The sequence below is a fragment of the Atractosteus spatula genome, chromosome 1 (genome assembly GCF_055471065.1).
Source record: "Atractosteus spatula isolate fAtrSpa1 chromosome 1, fAtrSpa1.hap1, whole genome shotgun sequence".
NCBI lineage: Eukaryota > Metazoa > Chordata > Actinopteri > Semionotiformes > Lepisosteidae > Atractosteus > Atractosteus spatula.
Window position 1 is genome coordinate 21,523,539 of NC_142706.1, and position 15,378 is coordinate 21,538,916.

Genomic DNA, 15,378 nt, shown 5'->3' on the forward strand with positions numbered 1-15,378 from the left:
GGTGTAAATCTTGGTTGGACATTACATTGCACCACAAGAAAAACAAAAGTGGAAATGCGTTTCATTGATGTTTTCTGCTTTGGGTGGTAAATCTTCCTGACTTTTGTATACAGAAATCTTGGGCAGTTTCCTTCCTTCCTTTCTGTTCCCTGATGCTATCCTTCTTTTGGATTTGGCCAGTGTAGAAGAATTCTCTGAAAAGTTAGGGAAAAAAAGTAGGGGAAGCTAAATTGTTCAAATTTATGCCTTCAGAGAGGAGTCTTTAAAAGGTGCATGTATCTCACTAGAGGGAAGCCACAACACTATTTTTACATGTTGGGGGTATAATGAATTGGCAATGATGAATGCATTTTAATCCACAGTGAAACTACCAAGGACATGGTAATGTGTACAACCTCCAGTTTACATTACGAGAGCCGTCATTGTCTGCAATTAAGAACGAGGCAACAACACTTGGTGACGCAAAAGCGGCCCTGTTTCACTGTATGCAAGTTTTAGACCAAATGAATTTTGCTACTTTATTAATTTAAAATATTTTCATGAAACCAACACATACAAGGTGACATGAGCATTTTCATGTATTTCAAAAGTACTGTCATTTACATTGGTGTTCATTTTATGGTAAATCACACCTGAAAGGAAGATTCTAGCAGGGGTTGCTGCGCTATAGTCTGTGGCATCGTTTGAACAGCTGATTTGAATTGGTGCAACTGATCTCAATCCGAGATATCGACTTTAAGACAGTTTTGCCAACAATTACTACTTGTTAACTCGGCATGCAGATCACTTTGGACATTTCCGAGGTGAAATGTCTGCTTTATCGATCTTACGCTCTGAATCTAGTCAAAAAGTATGCCCATGTTTATTACCCATCTCTTGGCTAGTTGTAACAGTCATTGGCAAAGGAAACAGTTTGATTTTCTGCTGATCCAGTTCTTTTTTGTGTGTGACCTTTACCTTCTGAACAGCCAAATGCTTGACAGTGAGGCAGCGATTAAAATATACATGTGGGTTCACAATATTAGTGAGCAGGAAGGGCGTCTTTCACAACACAGTTTGCAGACTATTGCTCTCGACTATGGCGAGACCAACAGTTTGTCCGCCAACATCAACATGGCAACCATACAGTACTTTCACAAAGTTCACAATTTTGCACAATTTCAAGAATTTTGAGAAAACATCAGTTAATGATTTTTGTTATTAGGATTTGATAACCAGTCTGAGAAACTGGGACTGCAGTTCCCCCTTAACCTTGGAATAGCACAACTTCCTTGACTATGGTCGTAGTGCCACAGGAAGTAGTTCAGTTTGCAAATGCAATCTATAATTTTCCCCAGGAAACTTCTTGGTCGCTGTTTCCCCAGATAAAAATGTCTGTTGCATTATGATTTATAGCTGTGGAAACCTAAATGAAATGTGAAGAAAATTAGTTTTGATTTCAAAATACTGCCTGAAGTACTACCTGAAGTTGCTCAATATCATCTTAAAAAACTGTTAATCAAAGTGAAAATGTCATTAGAAGCAACACATTTTATTAAAATCCTGCATGGTTAAAAGTGATGACAGTGGGAAGGGATAAGTGTCTTATTTTTTTTTAAGATCCTGTATTCCATTTTGAAGAGTCCAAAAATGTCCATTTAATTTTATCCTTTTCAAATAGAAGGTAATAAACAAGTCTTAAATTGGATGTTTTTGGCTGTACTTGAGTTTTCTTCTAGTTGGCTGAATACGATTTATTGCCAGCATTTTCTGTTCAAGATTGGCTTATTTTTAGAATACATGCAGTATGACTGGGATCCACTAGGTGGCACACAAAAACCATTTAATTTTGTATTTCCAGTGCCTGTGTTGGATTAGTCCAAAGCTTGACAGGTGTATAATTACAAATATTCTTTAGGATTTGTTAAAAGCATAGATGTTTTGTAATCATTTTGGTGTAATCATGTTGTCAATAATATTTGTACTGCAGTTGTTTAAGCTTCCTGATTTTACTATCATAGTACTTTAGTCTAAAATAAATGAATGAGAATGTCAGTGCCTTCATGGAAATCAATCTGTTTTCACAGTTTGGTTTCCTTGAAATTCAGTTTATTTTTCTGAAGTATCGTTTAACTTCCAAGTGTTCAAATAAATGAGAAAATATTTTTCTATATCTGAGCTATTGTAGAACCCACTTTGACACAATGCAGTAGACGTTACAATAGTTTTTGCTAGTGTTAGCAAAGACCTTTGGTTCCCCTTCTTGATTTGTCATTTTATGATTAGTGAAGGTGTTTCGGAATGTTCTTGATATCCGAATTTTTACATGTACCTCACGAGCAGTTATTACAGATATTGTAGTGTAATAGGGTAAACTTTTCTTAAAAAGGTGTGCAATTTGGTGCCTCACCTCATACACTTATACACACTTGTAGATGATATCATCAGGTTCAACTCAAAGGAGCTCTTCTGTGTGTTCCAGCATTCTGTAATGCGTATAAATGAGTATTTTTCCTGAGTGGGTACGCTAATTCCTATCTCACATTTGTTTAGGATACAGCACAAAAGGGAACTCCAGAAACTCCAGTAAAAGCCAAGAGAGGGAGAAAGAAAAAGGTAAAAATCTCATTTGGCATCATCATCAAGTGTTCCCATAAACCAGTCTGTCTGCACACAACATGTTGGATATGGATGCCTCTATGACTGGATTCAGCAATATTAGATTTGGAATACAGTTTCCAGAGCAAAGATAAGATACCTTTGCGATTGGGCTTTCCTCCTTATAAATTGCGTTTTTCTGAAATGTTGGAAGGATTTCTATTCGGAATGGAACTCGATTCAGTGCTTTCCATCAGCATGTGTTTGACACATTAAAGAATTTGAAGTTCTGGTGATGAATGGTGATGTACAGATTTACTGTCAAAGCAGAACCCATTTTTAACACGGGCTGTCACCTCAAGCCATTTTATTAAACGTTTAGTGTTGGTAATGATTTACTTTGTTAGCCAAGACCTAATAATTACAACAATGCACATACAACTGCCATTTACATTTACTGCCTCAAGAATACTGTAATCTAATTGCTAATTTTGAGATGGCAAGATCAAAATGTACCTGGACAGATTTAGCTGATTTGATGACCTGGAATTGGAGTATGGGGGAGGAGACCCGGATCCCAAATTTGATGTCAGCGGTTTATGTGGCAGTTTCAAAATCTGATAACTGTATCATCAGATGTGGACAGAATTTGAAGTGCCCTATCAACGGCTTGTGTATGTGAAAATTTATGGAACTGCCATTCCCAAGCCACAAAATGGAGGCAAAATGTAAATTTATTAAATTATATGGAATAGTTATGGGAATTGAAGCCTTATATTCACAGAGCAACAGAGCTCTGTGCTGTAGCTAACTGACAGCTGGTAAATTATTTTAATATTTGCACTGAGTGGCTACAATATATAAATATCTACTCGATTCTCACTCTTTTGCACTTTGTAAGCAATAATGATAAGGTTTTGTGGCGTGATCCAAGACTGCTAAGTATTGAAATTATCCTTGACTGAGAAGCAGTTGCATTAGTATGAATGAACGACTGTAGTGGAAGGGGTGCTGTTGAGGAGCGGGTAGTGTTGCTAATGTTGTGTCTTAGTTTTGATGAAGGGGTTTGATGCAAATCTGACTCAATAGATGTAACTGAAAAAAATATTTTTAGGCTGAAAAGTTGTTCAATTTGAGGAAAGGAAAAATCTTTTTTCAAAAAGTAAGAGCTTTAATGTTAAGATTCTTTAAAAAGTAAGGTTACGAGTGATACCAGAGTCAGCTATGGGCCTGATACAGGAGCTGAAGTTCAACTGTAGGGACCTTGTTATCTTCTTAGTGCTTGGTTCTGTAGAATATCACAAGGTTTGATTTTTATCAGGCTTTGGGTGCACAGAAATTACTTTCGGGTGACTTTATTTGGGGTTTTAAAATCTCAATTTTAGTTCTGTTCATGTCGTCTCTCCCTTTAAGATACTTTCTGTTGCTCTTTCAACTTTGTTTCTGACTTGTTTCAAATAACTTTTAGAGCATGTGGCCTTACAGTATTTTACCAGGCAAAGGTAAAAAACTGTACAGATATACTGTATCATACTTTATTTATGCAAAGGTCATGTAAAAAACTTTGAAAATTTCCAGTTCAGAGGCCAAGAAAAGGAGTTGCATGCATAATTATGGCACTTGGTATTTAGTGACCTGAAGAAAGATTTAGATTTATACAATAAGGGCAAGTTAGCATTGCCCTGATTGTATGGATGGAAGGTGAGCTATTACCTTTTGTTTTCAAAATGGTGCAGTTCATTCTGCCATGACAGTTCTTGTTATGGCATTTTGAAAATCAGTCAGTCGCAGCCTGTTATAATTAAAATGTCTTTACAGAGTGAAGTGGAACAAGACTCGGAGAAAGAGGAAATCCCTACCAGCCCAACTTCAAGCCCTCCAGGTAACTCACCTAGAAGAGCATGCTTTAACTGTGACTTGTATATACTAGTTTTCAGTTTTTGTTTCTGTTTTTAAGGATTAGTATGTTGTACAGTTAGCTTGCAGCTTGTTCTTAACTTTTGTGTACAATGCGAAAACAAGTGAACAGTGCTGATTGTTTTGATTCAGGTAATGTCTCAGATACCTATCAATAAAATATACGAATGCTGCGGTTTCAGGTTTTGGAATGCTGGGGGGGAAGTTACAGTGCTGTGTTGGGAAGAGAAAGTATTGATTTGTCTGCCCTCCTGTAGGCAGTGAGGTACCCACTCCCAAGCGCAGAGGGAGGAAGCCAAAGGCAGAGAAGATGCTGTTATTACAACAGCAGCAGCAGATGGCCCCCACTGATCCCCGCAGCTCTGGAAGTGAAATGTAACTATTCCACAGTCTCTCTTAACACATTGCACTTACTTTGGATCATTGTCCCACTGAAAGGTGAAATCTTTGCTGAAGAACCGGTTTGCTTCTAGAATTCGCCTCTATTTCGCTCTGTCAGTTGTACCTTCAGTCCTAATAATCTTTCCAGTTCTGCCGAGCATCCATTTAGCATGACAAGCATGGTATAACTGGAATAAGTAAAGAACCTACATATTCATGTATTAAAGGAATCTGTTTTCGGAAGCAATCTAGACCGTACCCTTCGTGTTTATGGTAAAATATCATTGGTTTGTCACCCATGCTTTGTCTTGGACAGTAAAGCTGTTGATGTTGAACATTGTTCTAAAATTAAAATGACAGACATCCCCTTTCAGCCGTAGTACAGTTGAAAATCAAGAATATGGAGATGAGATGAATGGGTGGTGTACCACCAGAATAAAAGATGGATTTACATTTTATCCTGGTGTGGAGTCAGAAAATGTGGTTAAGTTGGCAGTATTTAGGATTTCTTGTATTCTGATGATGTCTGGTCTGCAAGAGTACCTTTCAACATCAATTTGACATCTGTTTGAATATCAAACAGGTTTGATTTTCTTGTAGCCAGCGGCAAGTCGTAGGGGTATGCTCTTGTGTCTGCGACAGTCACAGCCACTGAGCGCTCAACCGGAAGTAAAATTTATACAATGCGGCTGCATTGAAAGAAGGAAAGCGAGTGTTTTGGACTGTGCAAATGGGGGAGAGGCTTGTCGAACTTTGGAGCCAGCACAGATGTCTGTTTGATGTTTCATGTTTGTTTACTTTTGTGCGGTGCTCCTCCTCTTATTCCGGTGTGCTCCACGTTGATTGGCTGCCAAAATGAAATGACCTCGTGGTAATTTTGCGTCGCAATATAGGACTGGGAACCGTGATGAAAAGTCGTGAGGGAATCGTGTAATTAGGTAAACTACAGGATTCTTTTGATCAATGTTTCTCACACCTAGCTCAGCCCGGTAAACATCCCCGAGTTTAAAGCTCTAAGAAGTGGAAATGCTGACACTAGCTAGGCATTACCCTTGCTAGGAATTTAGATACCATTGTATCTAAATTCTTATAGATGCTTCCAAAGTTACCTACTGTAGTCTGTAATATTCCTCTAAGAAAAAACTCCCTCTTTAATTGAGTTTTCTTCATTGACATATACCATACAGTAATTTTGGCACAAAGGAAAAACTGAAACATTTAAGAAAAAGACACAGTTTGCAGCCAGAGGCCAAAGTGTCTTGAGTAAATTTTAAGTTATTGTATTTTTGTTTTGTCAGGGATTCCAGTGAGGCAGACAAGAAAAGGAAGCGAGGGCCAGAAGAGAAGTCTGCCAAAAGCCTGAAGCCAGAGGAGGAGGAAAAGAAAACTGATGGCAGAAAAAGGAAAGAAGAAGAAAAATCCAAGGAGGCCAATGGTAAGAAAGAGCCTGAGGCCAAACGGAGGAAAAATGCAAAAGGAGAAACCTCGTCTGAGTCGGAGGAAGATGAGGAGGCAAGTAGAGAACAGTCTTTCCTGAAGGGCCAGGAGCCCCGGCAGGGCCTTAACTGTTGGCCAATCTGAGTTACCACATACAAAGACAATTGGCTTGAATTATGTCTAAACACTGATTTTGTGAGCTGTTGCTTTTTTATGTACGTGATACGTTTTATCTTTTCTACACTACTGTAAAGCCTTTAATTGTATTGTGTTAGTTGTGTTATAATGTTGTGTCAGTTGCGTTATAATGTTTTTTATTACAGTGAGAACCAAACTCACACAAGAGCCGTAGCTTGTGATGTAGATCTCAAAACATACAGTTCTCAGATTAATAAAGACAATGGAGCCTTGATTCTCCCTTTATTTATATGTTTATAACAGTGGTTTAAATGCAGTTTGCACCTGCACATAAGAGATGAATGAATCGTGGGTGGATTCCAATGTTCCTTTGCTTTTTTAAAAAAAATAAATGAACAGAAAAACAAGAATGACAGGTTTTCGGCAGCCAGAAGGCGCAATCTGTTGAAATCGCAACAGGACTCCTTAGAGATGGACAGAGATGAGAGGCGGCGCAAACAGGAGGACCAGAAGGCTACTGAGTGAGTGTGGTTTCCTTGTCTGGCTAATCATTTCTCTATCCTTTAGGGAATACTTACTATAGTTCTTGATTTCTGTGTACCTCGACTAGGTTCTCCAGAGTGATTTCCATGTCACATTGATGGAGGGATAGCAAGTTTTTTGTCTCAGTGATGCTCACCACTGAAATTATTAAAAAAAAATGTTCATATCTCCTACATTAGTTGCTGATGACAGATAGTTGCCCAGTATTTCATATTCCAATGTTACATGGAAATCAGTTTACCAAATGCAGTATTTGAAGAAATATCTTCGAACCATGTTCTTGATAATACCAAAAATGTAAAAAAAAATTGAAACATTTTCCTTAAGGGAAAGCAAACTAGAAGCTCCCTAAAATGAGTAGTTAAAATATTTTATGTACATCAACATTTTGTGAGATGACATGCTGTTAATATTACAGCAAAGCTGCAGTGACTTGCTGTGCTGTGTCTTCCAAATTCAGCATTGATAATGACAGAGATTTAAGCTCTGTATCCCTTCAATTACAGATTTTGTGCCCCAGATACTGCTTATAGTACAACCTGCAAGTGGCAGCTTCAATCTTCGAGCGCTTAGCAATCCAGTTGCAGATGGTACAAATCTAATTAGGGAATATGATGCATAATGTGGCCAGGAATTGTCCTTTTTATCTTGATAGTTTTAAGAGTCTACAAATTTATAATCTCTAGAAAGAGGTAAACAGGTGTTTTATCACATGATGATTAATGCTAAAACATTGCAGTGAGTACAAAGCAGACTGCTCTGCAAGCCTTTGTGAAACAGCTGATAAATTCATGAATGGAACACAAAAATCAATTTTTGCACAAAACGTTTGTGGATCACATAAAAATCAAGCAGCGGTTCTTGCAGACATGATAACCATACTTTGCTTGAGTTTATGTATATGTCAAACCCTTGATCTAAAATTGACACACCTGTTGAGTATATAGGTTTTATTTTTGTGTATAAAGTTGTGTTGTAAGTAATTTGGGTTATCGTTACTATATAATTTCAGTGTTAGAATCATACCATCTTTACTATAGGTTTAGTCATTAAACAGGGCCCAGGAAAGCACTTAGTACTTGGTCGTACCTGATGTGACAGGTTGTAGGACGTTAGTGTGATTCTGTTTTGCTTAGTTTTACTTTAATTTGTTCAACAATTTCAGAGAGGTGCAGATTTTAAAATTGTGGTCTTCCAACATGTCATGCAAATGAGTGTAATTTGACTGACCAGATTAGCCTTTTTGTTTTCTACGATGACATTTTAGCACTAAAGGAAATGTTGCTGTGATTGTTTACCAAATGATGCATTGATTCAGGGGTGCAAGACACAGTACCTTTTAACAATAATGGGGTCATCCATCGTGGCTGCTACACCAAGATGAATGTTTTTAGAAAAATCCAAAATGACAACAAAGCCTTGCAACCAGTCAGTTCTGATATTCTGTTGGCCCACTGTCTTGTAAGTCCCTTCTGTCATATACTTTTTTTTGACATTCCAGTTAATGGAATTGGTAATGAAGAATCAAGGTCTGATTTCTCTTCTTTATGGGTCGAAGAAGTTCTTCCTCAACGTCATGTTCCACAACTATAGTATCAAAGTTGCACTGGACTACACAAGCCACAGAATTTTGTCAACAGGTATCAAACTTCAAGCTACAGCCTCACAAAATGAATGTCCAATGTTTCATGAAGGGTTGCTTTCCTCATAGTGAAACCGTGTTTTATTTTTAATCTGATATGCACACCCCCACAATCTCTGGTCACAAATATGAATTAATTCATGATCACCAAGGCATATTCTGTTCACCCTTAGTGACTAACAGTTCCCCTGTTTGAGCCCTGGCTTTTGCCATTAAACAGAGAAAAGACCTTTTGAGGTGATGCGAAGTTACCTCCACTGTTTCAAAAAAATAATTAAAATGAAGGCGACCACATTCCTTTTCTAGTAAGACGCAGGTTATGATGCAGGATTTGAAGGATAATTTATTTTATAAATTTACGGATGCAACAGTAATCCCAATTTACCATGTTTAGTCAAATCATAGTAATTTTGGTCTTGACATATGAAAAAGATATAAATCTTATTGTGACTTTTAATGCATACTTGAAAGTGTCACAACCCAATACAGTACCAGTTTATTTAAATGGCTGCATCATACCAAACTTCACATGGCCTTTGCTATTAAATGAAGGACCTTTTGAGATGCAAAGTTACCTCCACTCAAAATGGGAAAAAATAGGCTTTTAACATTCCTTCTCTATTGAGCGGCAGGTTGTGCTGCTCAATGGATTTTTTTATAAACCAATATCTCTGAAATCTGCATTTGGCTGAAATGTCATTTGATCATGTCTGTAAATGCTGCTTAATAAACGTTTACCTTTTAAATTTATTGAACAAGTGATATGCTGGCTTCTTTTGATTGTGTTTCTTTTGGCTTCATCTTCTAAAATCATTAGCACATTCAAATTTCAACTTTAAAAAAAAAAATCTTATCGTAGTGATTTACGGCAAAGGTTTGCATCCACCTGGCTGTTGACTGATACTGGGACAAGTTTTAATGACGGTGACATAACTATGCCCAGACTAGCTCATACCTTGTTGAATGCATGATGAAAATATTGTTACTTTGGCTGGGGACTAGTTTTAGCATTTAGAACTGGATGACAGTAACTAGGTTAGTCATTCTGTCAAATGCATAGTTAAGAGGATTATCAAGTGAGCCTTCAATGGATTGCTTTGTCAAAAGAATACTTCTGCGAAAAGGGCAATAACGTTTTTAAGCAAAGAAGAGATTAACTTCACAGAGCTAAGGAAACGCAAACAAACCAACTTTCAACTGCATTTATGACTCTTCATGCTTGAAGTATGGGTTTATACCCTGGGTGATTCAAGGTCCAAAATTGTTATGGAGCAAATTGAAGGGCAAAAGCAATTACTTTGAAATATCAACAGCAGCAATTAGAAGGCCTGCTTACATTTTCCTTTATGATGAAGAACAGATTTTCCTACTACTACAAATATCTGCCATGAGCTATTTGGATAAACGGCAGCTTGCAAGGTAGGACAAGCTCCTCTTTCCAACAACAGCGTTAGGTGGATAGAAGGAATATCCAAGGACTTTGAAAAGCTTCTGGGGTTTTGAATCAGGAGGATGAATCAACTGAGGTTGAAAACAAGGCAGTGTTGTTAGTGTACTTATGCTTTGCAAGACAACATACATGAAGATTTACAGAGTTCATTACCCAACAACACAGGAGGAGTATAAATCTTCAGCATTTTGGACAGCTACATTTCAGGCAGGCTTCACTGGACTAATTTTGTGTCGAAATGTCTGTGGTAATGAACCATTGCCAGCTCATCAAGTTTGTACCAGTGTTTGCTCTTCAGGTGCCTAGAAAGCTTTCTGGCTCCACACCCAGGGTAAAACAAGTGGCGGTTGACAGATTACTCACTACGTAAGTCACCCTTAACTGTTGGAAAGCTGAAGGTTATCAAATTAAATACACTGTTGAATGACATGAATTGTCAAGGGACATGAGTTGTCGATCATATCAACGTACATGCACTGAATTCATATTTGTTTGAATTAGTAGGTGAGGACATGGGCCCCAAATACATGCATCTTGTCCTCTATACAGTCGTTAGCTGTAAATAGAGCGGAAGACATATGGGAGACTTATTTAAGAGAACAATTGCGAAGATTGACAAAAAAATAACATGACCTGTGCTTGTCAAGTGTCAAAAACTAGCTTACTAAAGTGTTTGATTGGCATTCTCTGTACTGAATGAACTCTTACTGCAAGGAGGATAACATCCTTTCTTTCAGATAAAATTACAGCCTCAAGAACTCAGCTGAAAAATAAGGGAAATAAAAGGAAGTGTTTTGACATTTTTCAGAAGTTTTTAGGTCTTTTGTGTCAAACTGTGGAATCTTCCCAGCTCATGAATGAGAGCTTGAAGTCACACCCGAGTGACATTTCCATCTTCAAGAAAACAACCATTTCTGAATGCCACCACAGAGTTGTCCTTGATCTCTGCAACAGCATTAGCTGAATGAACTAATGTGGAAGACTTAAAATGTTGTTCATCATCCCTTTGGGTTAGACCACTCTATGGAGTAAGACAAACATGAAAAATGGAGTGCAAGTTCGTGCAAGTGTAACACCTCAATACGACTTGACTAGTTCAGGCAAACAAGCCCCAGGTATATATCCCTGATGTGATCCTGTTGGCGAGTCATACGTTGTATTGTTTTTGAGTTAAGTAGTTGTGTGTGAAGGGAGAAATCAAATATTTTGTGGAAGATAATTTCAAAAATTAATTAGAAAGATTTGTGTACATATAGATGTGATGTAAATTGACAGCTAAAATGAAATATATATAGTTCCTATACCTGGTCCACCAGAATTTGAGTGTGGTGGTCAGGAATATTAAGAAGGTTTGAAACTCATTTTTAGTTTGCTTAAATCCTTAGACTTTGAAATCAACCCCCTCAGAGTTTAGCAACAGTTAGAATGCAGGGACATTTGATAAGAAGTGCATTGCAATCGATACATTACACGTACAATGTTTTTAAATCTCTTGTGCCTTTAGTGTTATTTGTGTTGCATCATGAGAAGTTATTACATTTAATGCCATGTTTGTAAATGTGGTTTAGCATAAAAAAGAAAGTCAGTTGGAATTAAATCAGTTGATTTCCATGGACAGCTATAAAATAGGCTTTGCATCATTTTCCTGCACGCTGTTTTTCTTCGGATTTAGTAAAAGACACTGAACATGCTGATACACATGCATTTTACAAGCAAGGGGTCAGGTACATGAGGACAGTTAAAAGTACTCTTAATTGTTCCTCAGAAATGTTAATGCATAAAAGTTACACGTTTGGAAAGGGTAACTTTTGGGGGGAAAATATTACATCCAGCAAATCCTTGTTGATTGTACAAAACCATTAAGGTTTTTTTTTATTCAGCAGTTATTGAACAAACTGTACATCAGCTGGGTTGGGAGCTGTTTACTGCAAGTAAATGTTTCCGAACTAAACATCCAAGTTACTCTTGGCTGCCTCAAAATGAAACTAATTGCATACAAATGTGGCACCTTAATTCTATCCTGGACAGGGGTAACAGAATGCTGTTGATTCAAAGAATGTCTCTGTCAACAATGATCCATCTTTATTGCTTTTTTTTCCCCTTGTAAAGATAATTAACTTTCTAGCCAAAAAGCAGTCCTATATAGCTTCTAGATGCAGCACAGCATGTGGTGTAATATGTTTTTGTTTTTATATTAGTAGGAATTTGATTGCAAAAAGACAAAGGAACAGGCTCTATTTTTGAAACTGGAGGTTTTTTTTGTAAAACTGAACCATAATCTTTTTAGGTATTGATTAAGTCTTGGTGGACCTTCAATATACAGTATATTTAATAAGTGGCATTCTGAGGTTTTTGTTTAAAAAATTGAACATCTTCTTACAGTCTTCAAAACCCTTTTATATTGAATATTTTGTAACTTAAATAAGAAAAAGATTAAGAACTTCAAACCCTTATAGACAAGTTCTGTTGTTGTGGATATAGAACAGCAAAGTAGCAGAAAGGTTATGGTGTATGTTAGTAGCAAAGCAAGAATGTATAGTAGTCTTCAATACTTTAAATGATGTGAAGTAACAGTTAAGGTCCCGGTTATGAAGTACTGCAGTAAACAACGTAACAGTTAGGTGTCTGTAATGTGTTAATAGGTGCCTACTATGATATTTGCCAAATGAGAACATATCAGTTATATGGTATTTAACCATGAGCATTTTGAATGCTGGTAAAAGACTGATGGCTATATGGATTTTCACAGGTGCAGTGTTATAAGATTGTCATTGTATAAATCCCTTTCACATTTAATTACCAAACCTGGTAATTTGTTTCTGAACAGTATCATTTTGATGTATATGATAAGGTTGAATTGGATGATGGACTGGAATTAAAAGACCAAGGTATAGCAGATGAGCAGTTTTCTATAAGGACTGGGCATTAAGACGTAAAGCCGAGGTCCTGACTCTCTGTGGTCATTAAAAATCCGAGGGCGTTTCTTGAAAAGAGTAGGGGTGTAACCGCGATGTCCTGGCCAAATTTCTCATTGGCCCTTACCAATCATGGCCTCTAATAATCCCCATCTATGAGTTGGCTTCATTACTCTGCTCTCCTCCCCACTGATGGGTGATGTGTGGTGAGCGTTCTGGCGCACTATGGCTGCTGTCGTATCATCCAGGTTGGGTTACACATTGGTGGTGGTGGAGGGGAGTCCCTATTACCTGTAAAGCACTTTGAGTGGAGTGTCCAGAAAAGTGCTATATAAGTGTAAGCAATTAATAATAATAATATTATAATGGCAAAATGAAATGGTGTTCTTGTCTATTTTGAAATGGGACAGCAGTTTCTGTCAGAATTAAAAAGCTTAGCTGTCATACTACACCTGGTTAGTTCAGACTTGTTTAGCCGTCTGGTTTTCAACCAGGAGCTGTCTGAAATTTGGAAAGAACGATGCCCACCAAGTTTGGAATTTATTGGGTCAAGTGGTTTGACAAGAAATTAATTGGTGGTATATGTGTACAAATATCAGCTCCATCTTTGCAGGTGCAAGTCTCGGGCATTACTAGTAAAAGGAATCTGCAAAGTTTAATTTCAGTCAGTGTGCAGTAGTTCATAAGATTTTGGAATAGTTTCCTAATATGTAGGTCCGGCCACAATCTTACTTGACACAGGACCCCCATTTTTGTCCCAAGGTGTATCTGTCTCTGTATGTGAAATTCGAAGTTGCTTATCTACGCAGTTTTGAGTTAGGACCAAAGTGTAAAGACCAAAATGTTTTACTCTACTTGGAAGGTCAATTAAAACTATATAGAAACAGTGTTGCAAATTTAAACTGAAGCTCTATGGAAGAGCTGAAACTGATGAGATGTTATTGGTTGTTTCAGGATGTGCATAAAGGCATAACCTAAATTTACCTACGTCAGGTGAAAGGATTGAGACTAAGTCAGTCTGTTTCTAAATATCAAATGACTTTGTTGAGTTCTAAGAAAATAATTTATTTTGCCAGTAAATGGAGTTAAGATGGCAAAACATGAATGTATGTAATTGATTGGGTTAAATTAAAAATGTAGTTGATTGCTCGATAACTTGCAATATATTTTCATCTTGTAAGGCAGGGTAAAGACGAGGGAAAGAAACTGGATGAAAAGAAAATGGATAAGAAAAAAGGTGAGTGTTATCATCAACTACATAGAGCTGGCCTGCAGTTTACTGTCAAATCTTACTCCTTTCTCTGTGCTGCAGCTCATTCATTCCTATAAAGAACATTCACAATTTTATTAGTGATTTTTCACAAAAAAGGCTTATTTTAAAAATTAACAGGATTTTTATGGGCCATGAAAGTCTTGGAACTCATAGATTTAGAGAATAACATTTTTTAGGACCGGAATTGAAAAAACAGCAATCACTGTTTAGTGTTTTTGGTTCCGACATTTGTTGTTAGATCGTGTTTTTTCATTTTCTAAAACCTAGATTTCCTCCTGTCTTCTGTTAGATTTGTCAACAGAGTCAAGGCTGCAGAGGCTGCATGGGGAGATCAAAATATCACTGAAGATCGACAGCCCTGTAAGTGTAAAAGACTTTTACCCTTTTTAGGATAATGGCAAGCTTAACCCACTCAGGTCTCTTCATGCTTCTGTAAACTGAGATTTATGGACTACATAAATGGACTCTAAAACATTAATATTAAACATAATCACTGATTTATAACATTTTCAAATAATTAGCTTAAATGCGAAATGCTAATGTACTTCAATGGTGTCTATAATGAATTGTTTGTCAAACATGAAGTCGTGCTGAATGAAATCTACATTCCTTTTTTCACTATCTGAACTGAGCTAATAAAGAACAGGCAAAGAACTGTGTACAGATCTTTGTAAAACCTGAACTTGTGACCATTGGGAAGTAAGGTCTTAATTAAATATTTATGGTGAATCAAGTTTAGCCAAAACTTCTTGTGATTTAGTTCCGTGAATAGTCTGTTTCAGGAGCAGTAGCTGGAATTGCACCACTTAAAATGTACTTGTTTTTCAAAAATATTTTCTCACTTTTTGAGTTTTGTACTCTGGTTATTAAGACACTGTACATTTGACAGCTAAGCTGCACTTTGAAAAATTGAATTGAGTCACAGTTAGAATTCCTCCTAGAATCATGGCAGAATTTGTTAGAACAAATTGTGTGCTTACAATAAGCATGCAGTACTGTGACTAGTAGGGAGATTATGTTAGTATTTTGTCAGAGTGTGGATTGGAATGTTATAAATTTTTAGTATTCTAAGATGATATTGTTTATATAGCTGTACATATGCAGT

At 37.0% G+C, this 15,378-nt stretch overlaps 1 protein-coding gene across 7 annotated transcripts in view; it reads left to right on the forward strand.

Annotated features, from left to right (window-relative positions):
* Window positions 1–15,378, forward strand: part of psip1a (PC4 and SFRS1 interacting protein 1a) — a 33,832-nt gene that overhangs the window by 12,670 nt on the left and 5,784 nt on the right. For 5 of the 7 annotated variants that reach the window (XM_088924672.1, XM_088924695.1, XM_088924663.1 and 2 more), the window contains 7 exons: window positions 2,533–2,595; window positions 4,396–4,459; window positions 4,752–4,869; window positions 6,174–6,387; window positions 6,850–6,971; window positions 14,182–14,237; window positions 14,563–14,633. In XM_088924672.1, coding sequence (XP_088780798.1) covers window positions 2,533–2,595; window positions 4,396–4,459; window positions 4,752–4,869; window positions 6,174–6,387; window positions 6,850–6,971; window positions 14,182–14,237; window positions 14,563–14,633 — 708 coding nt within the window. The remainder of the gene's footprint in view (window positions 1–2,532; window positions 2,596–4,395; window positions 4,460–4,751; window positions 4,870–6,173; window positions 6,388–6,849; window positions 6,972–14,181; window positions 14,238–14,562; window positions 14,634–15,378) is intronic. The other 2 variants (XM_088924713.1, XM_088924704.1) reach the window with 1 other exon arrangement.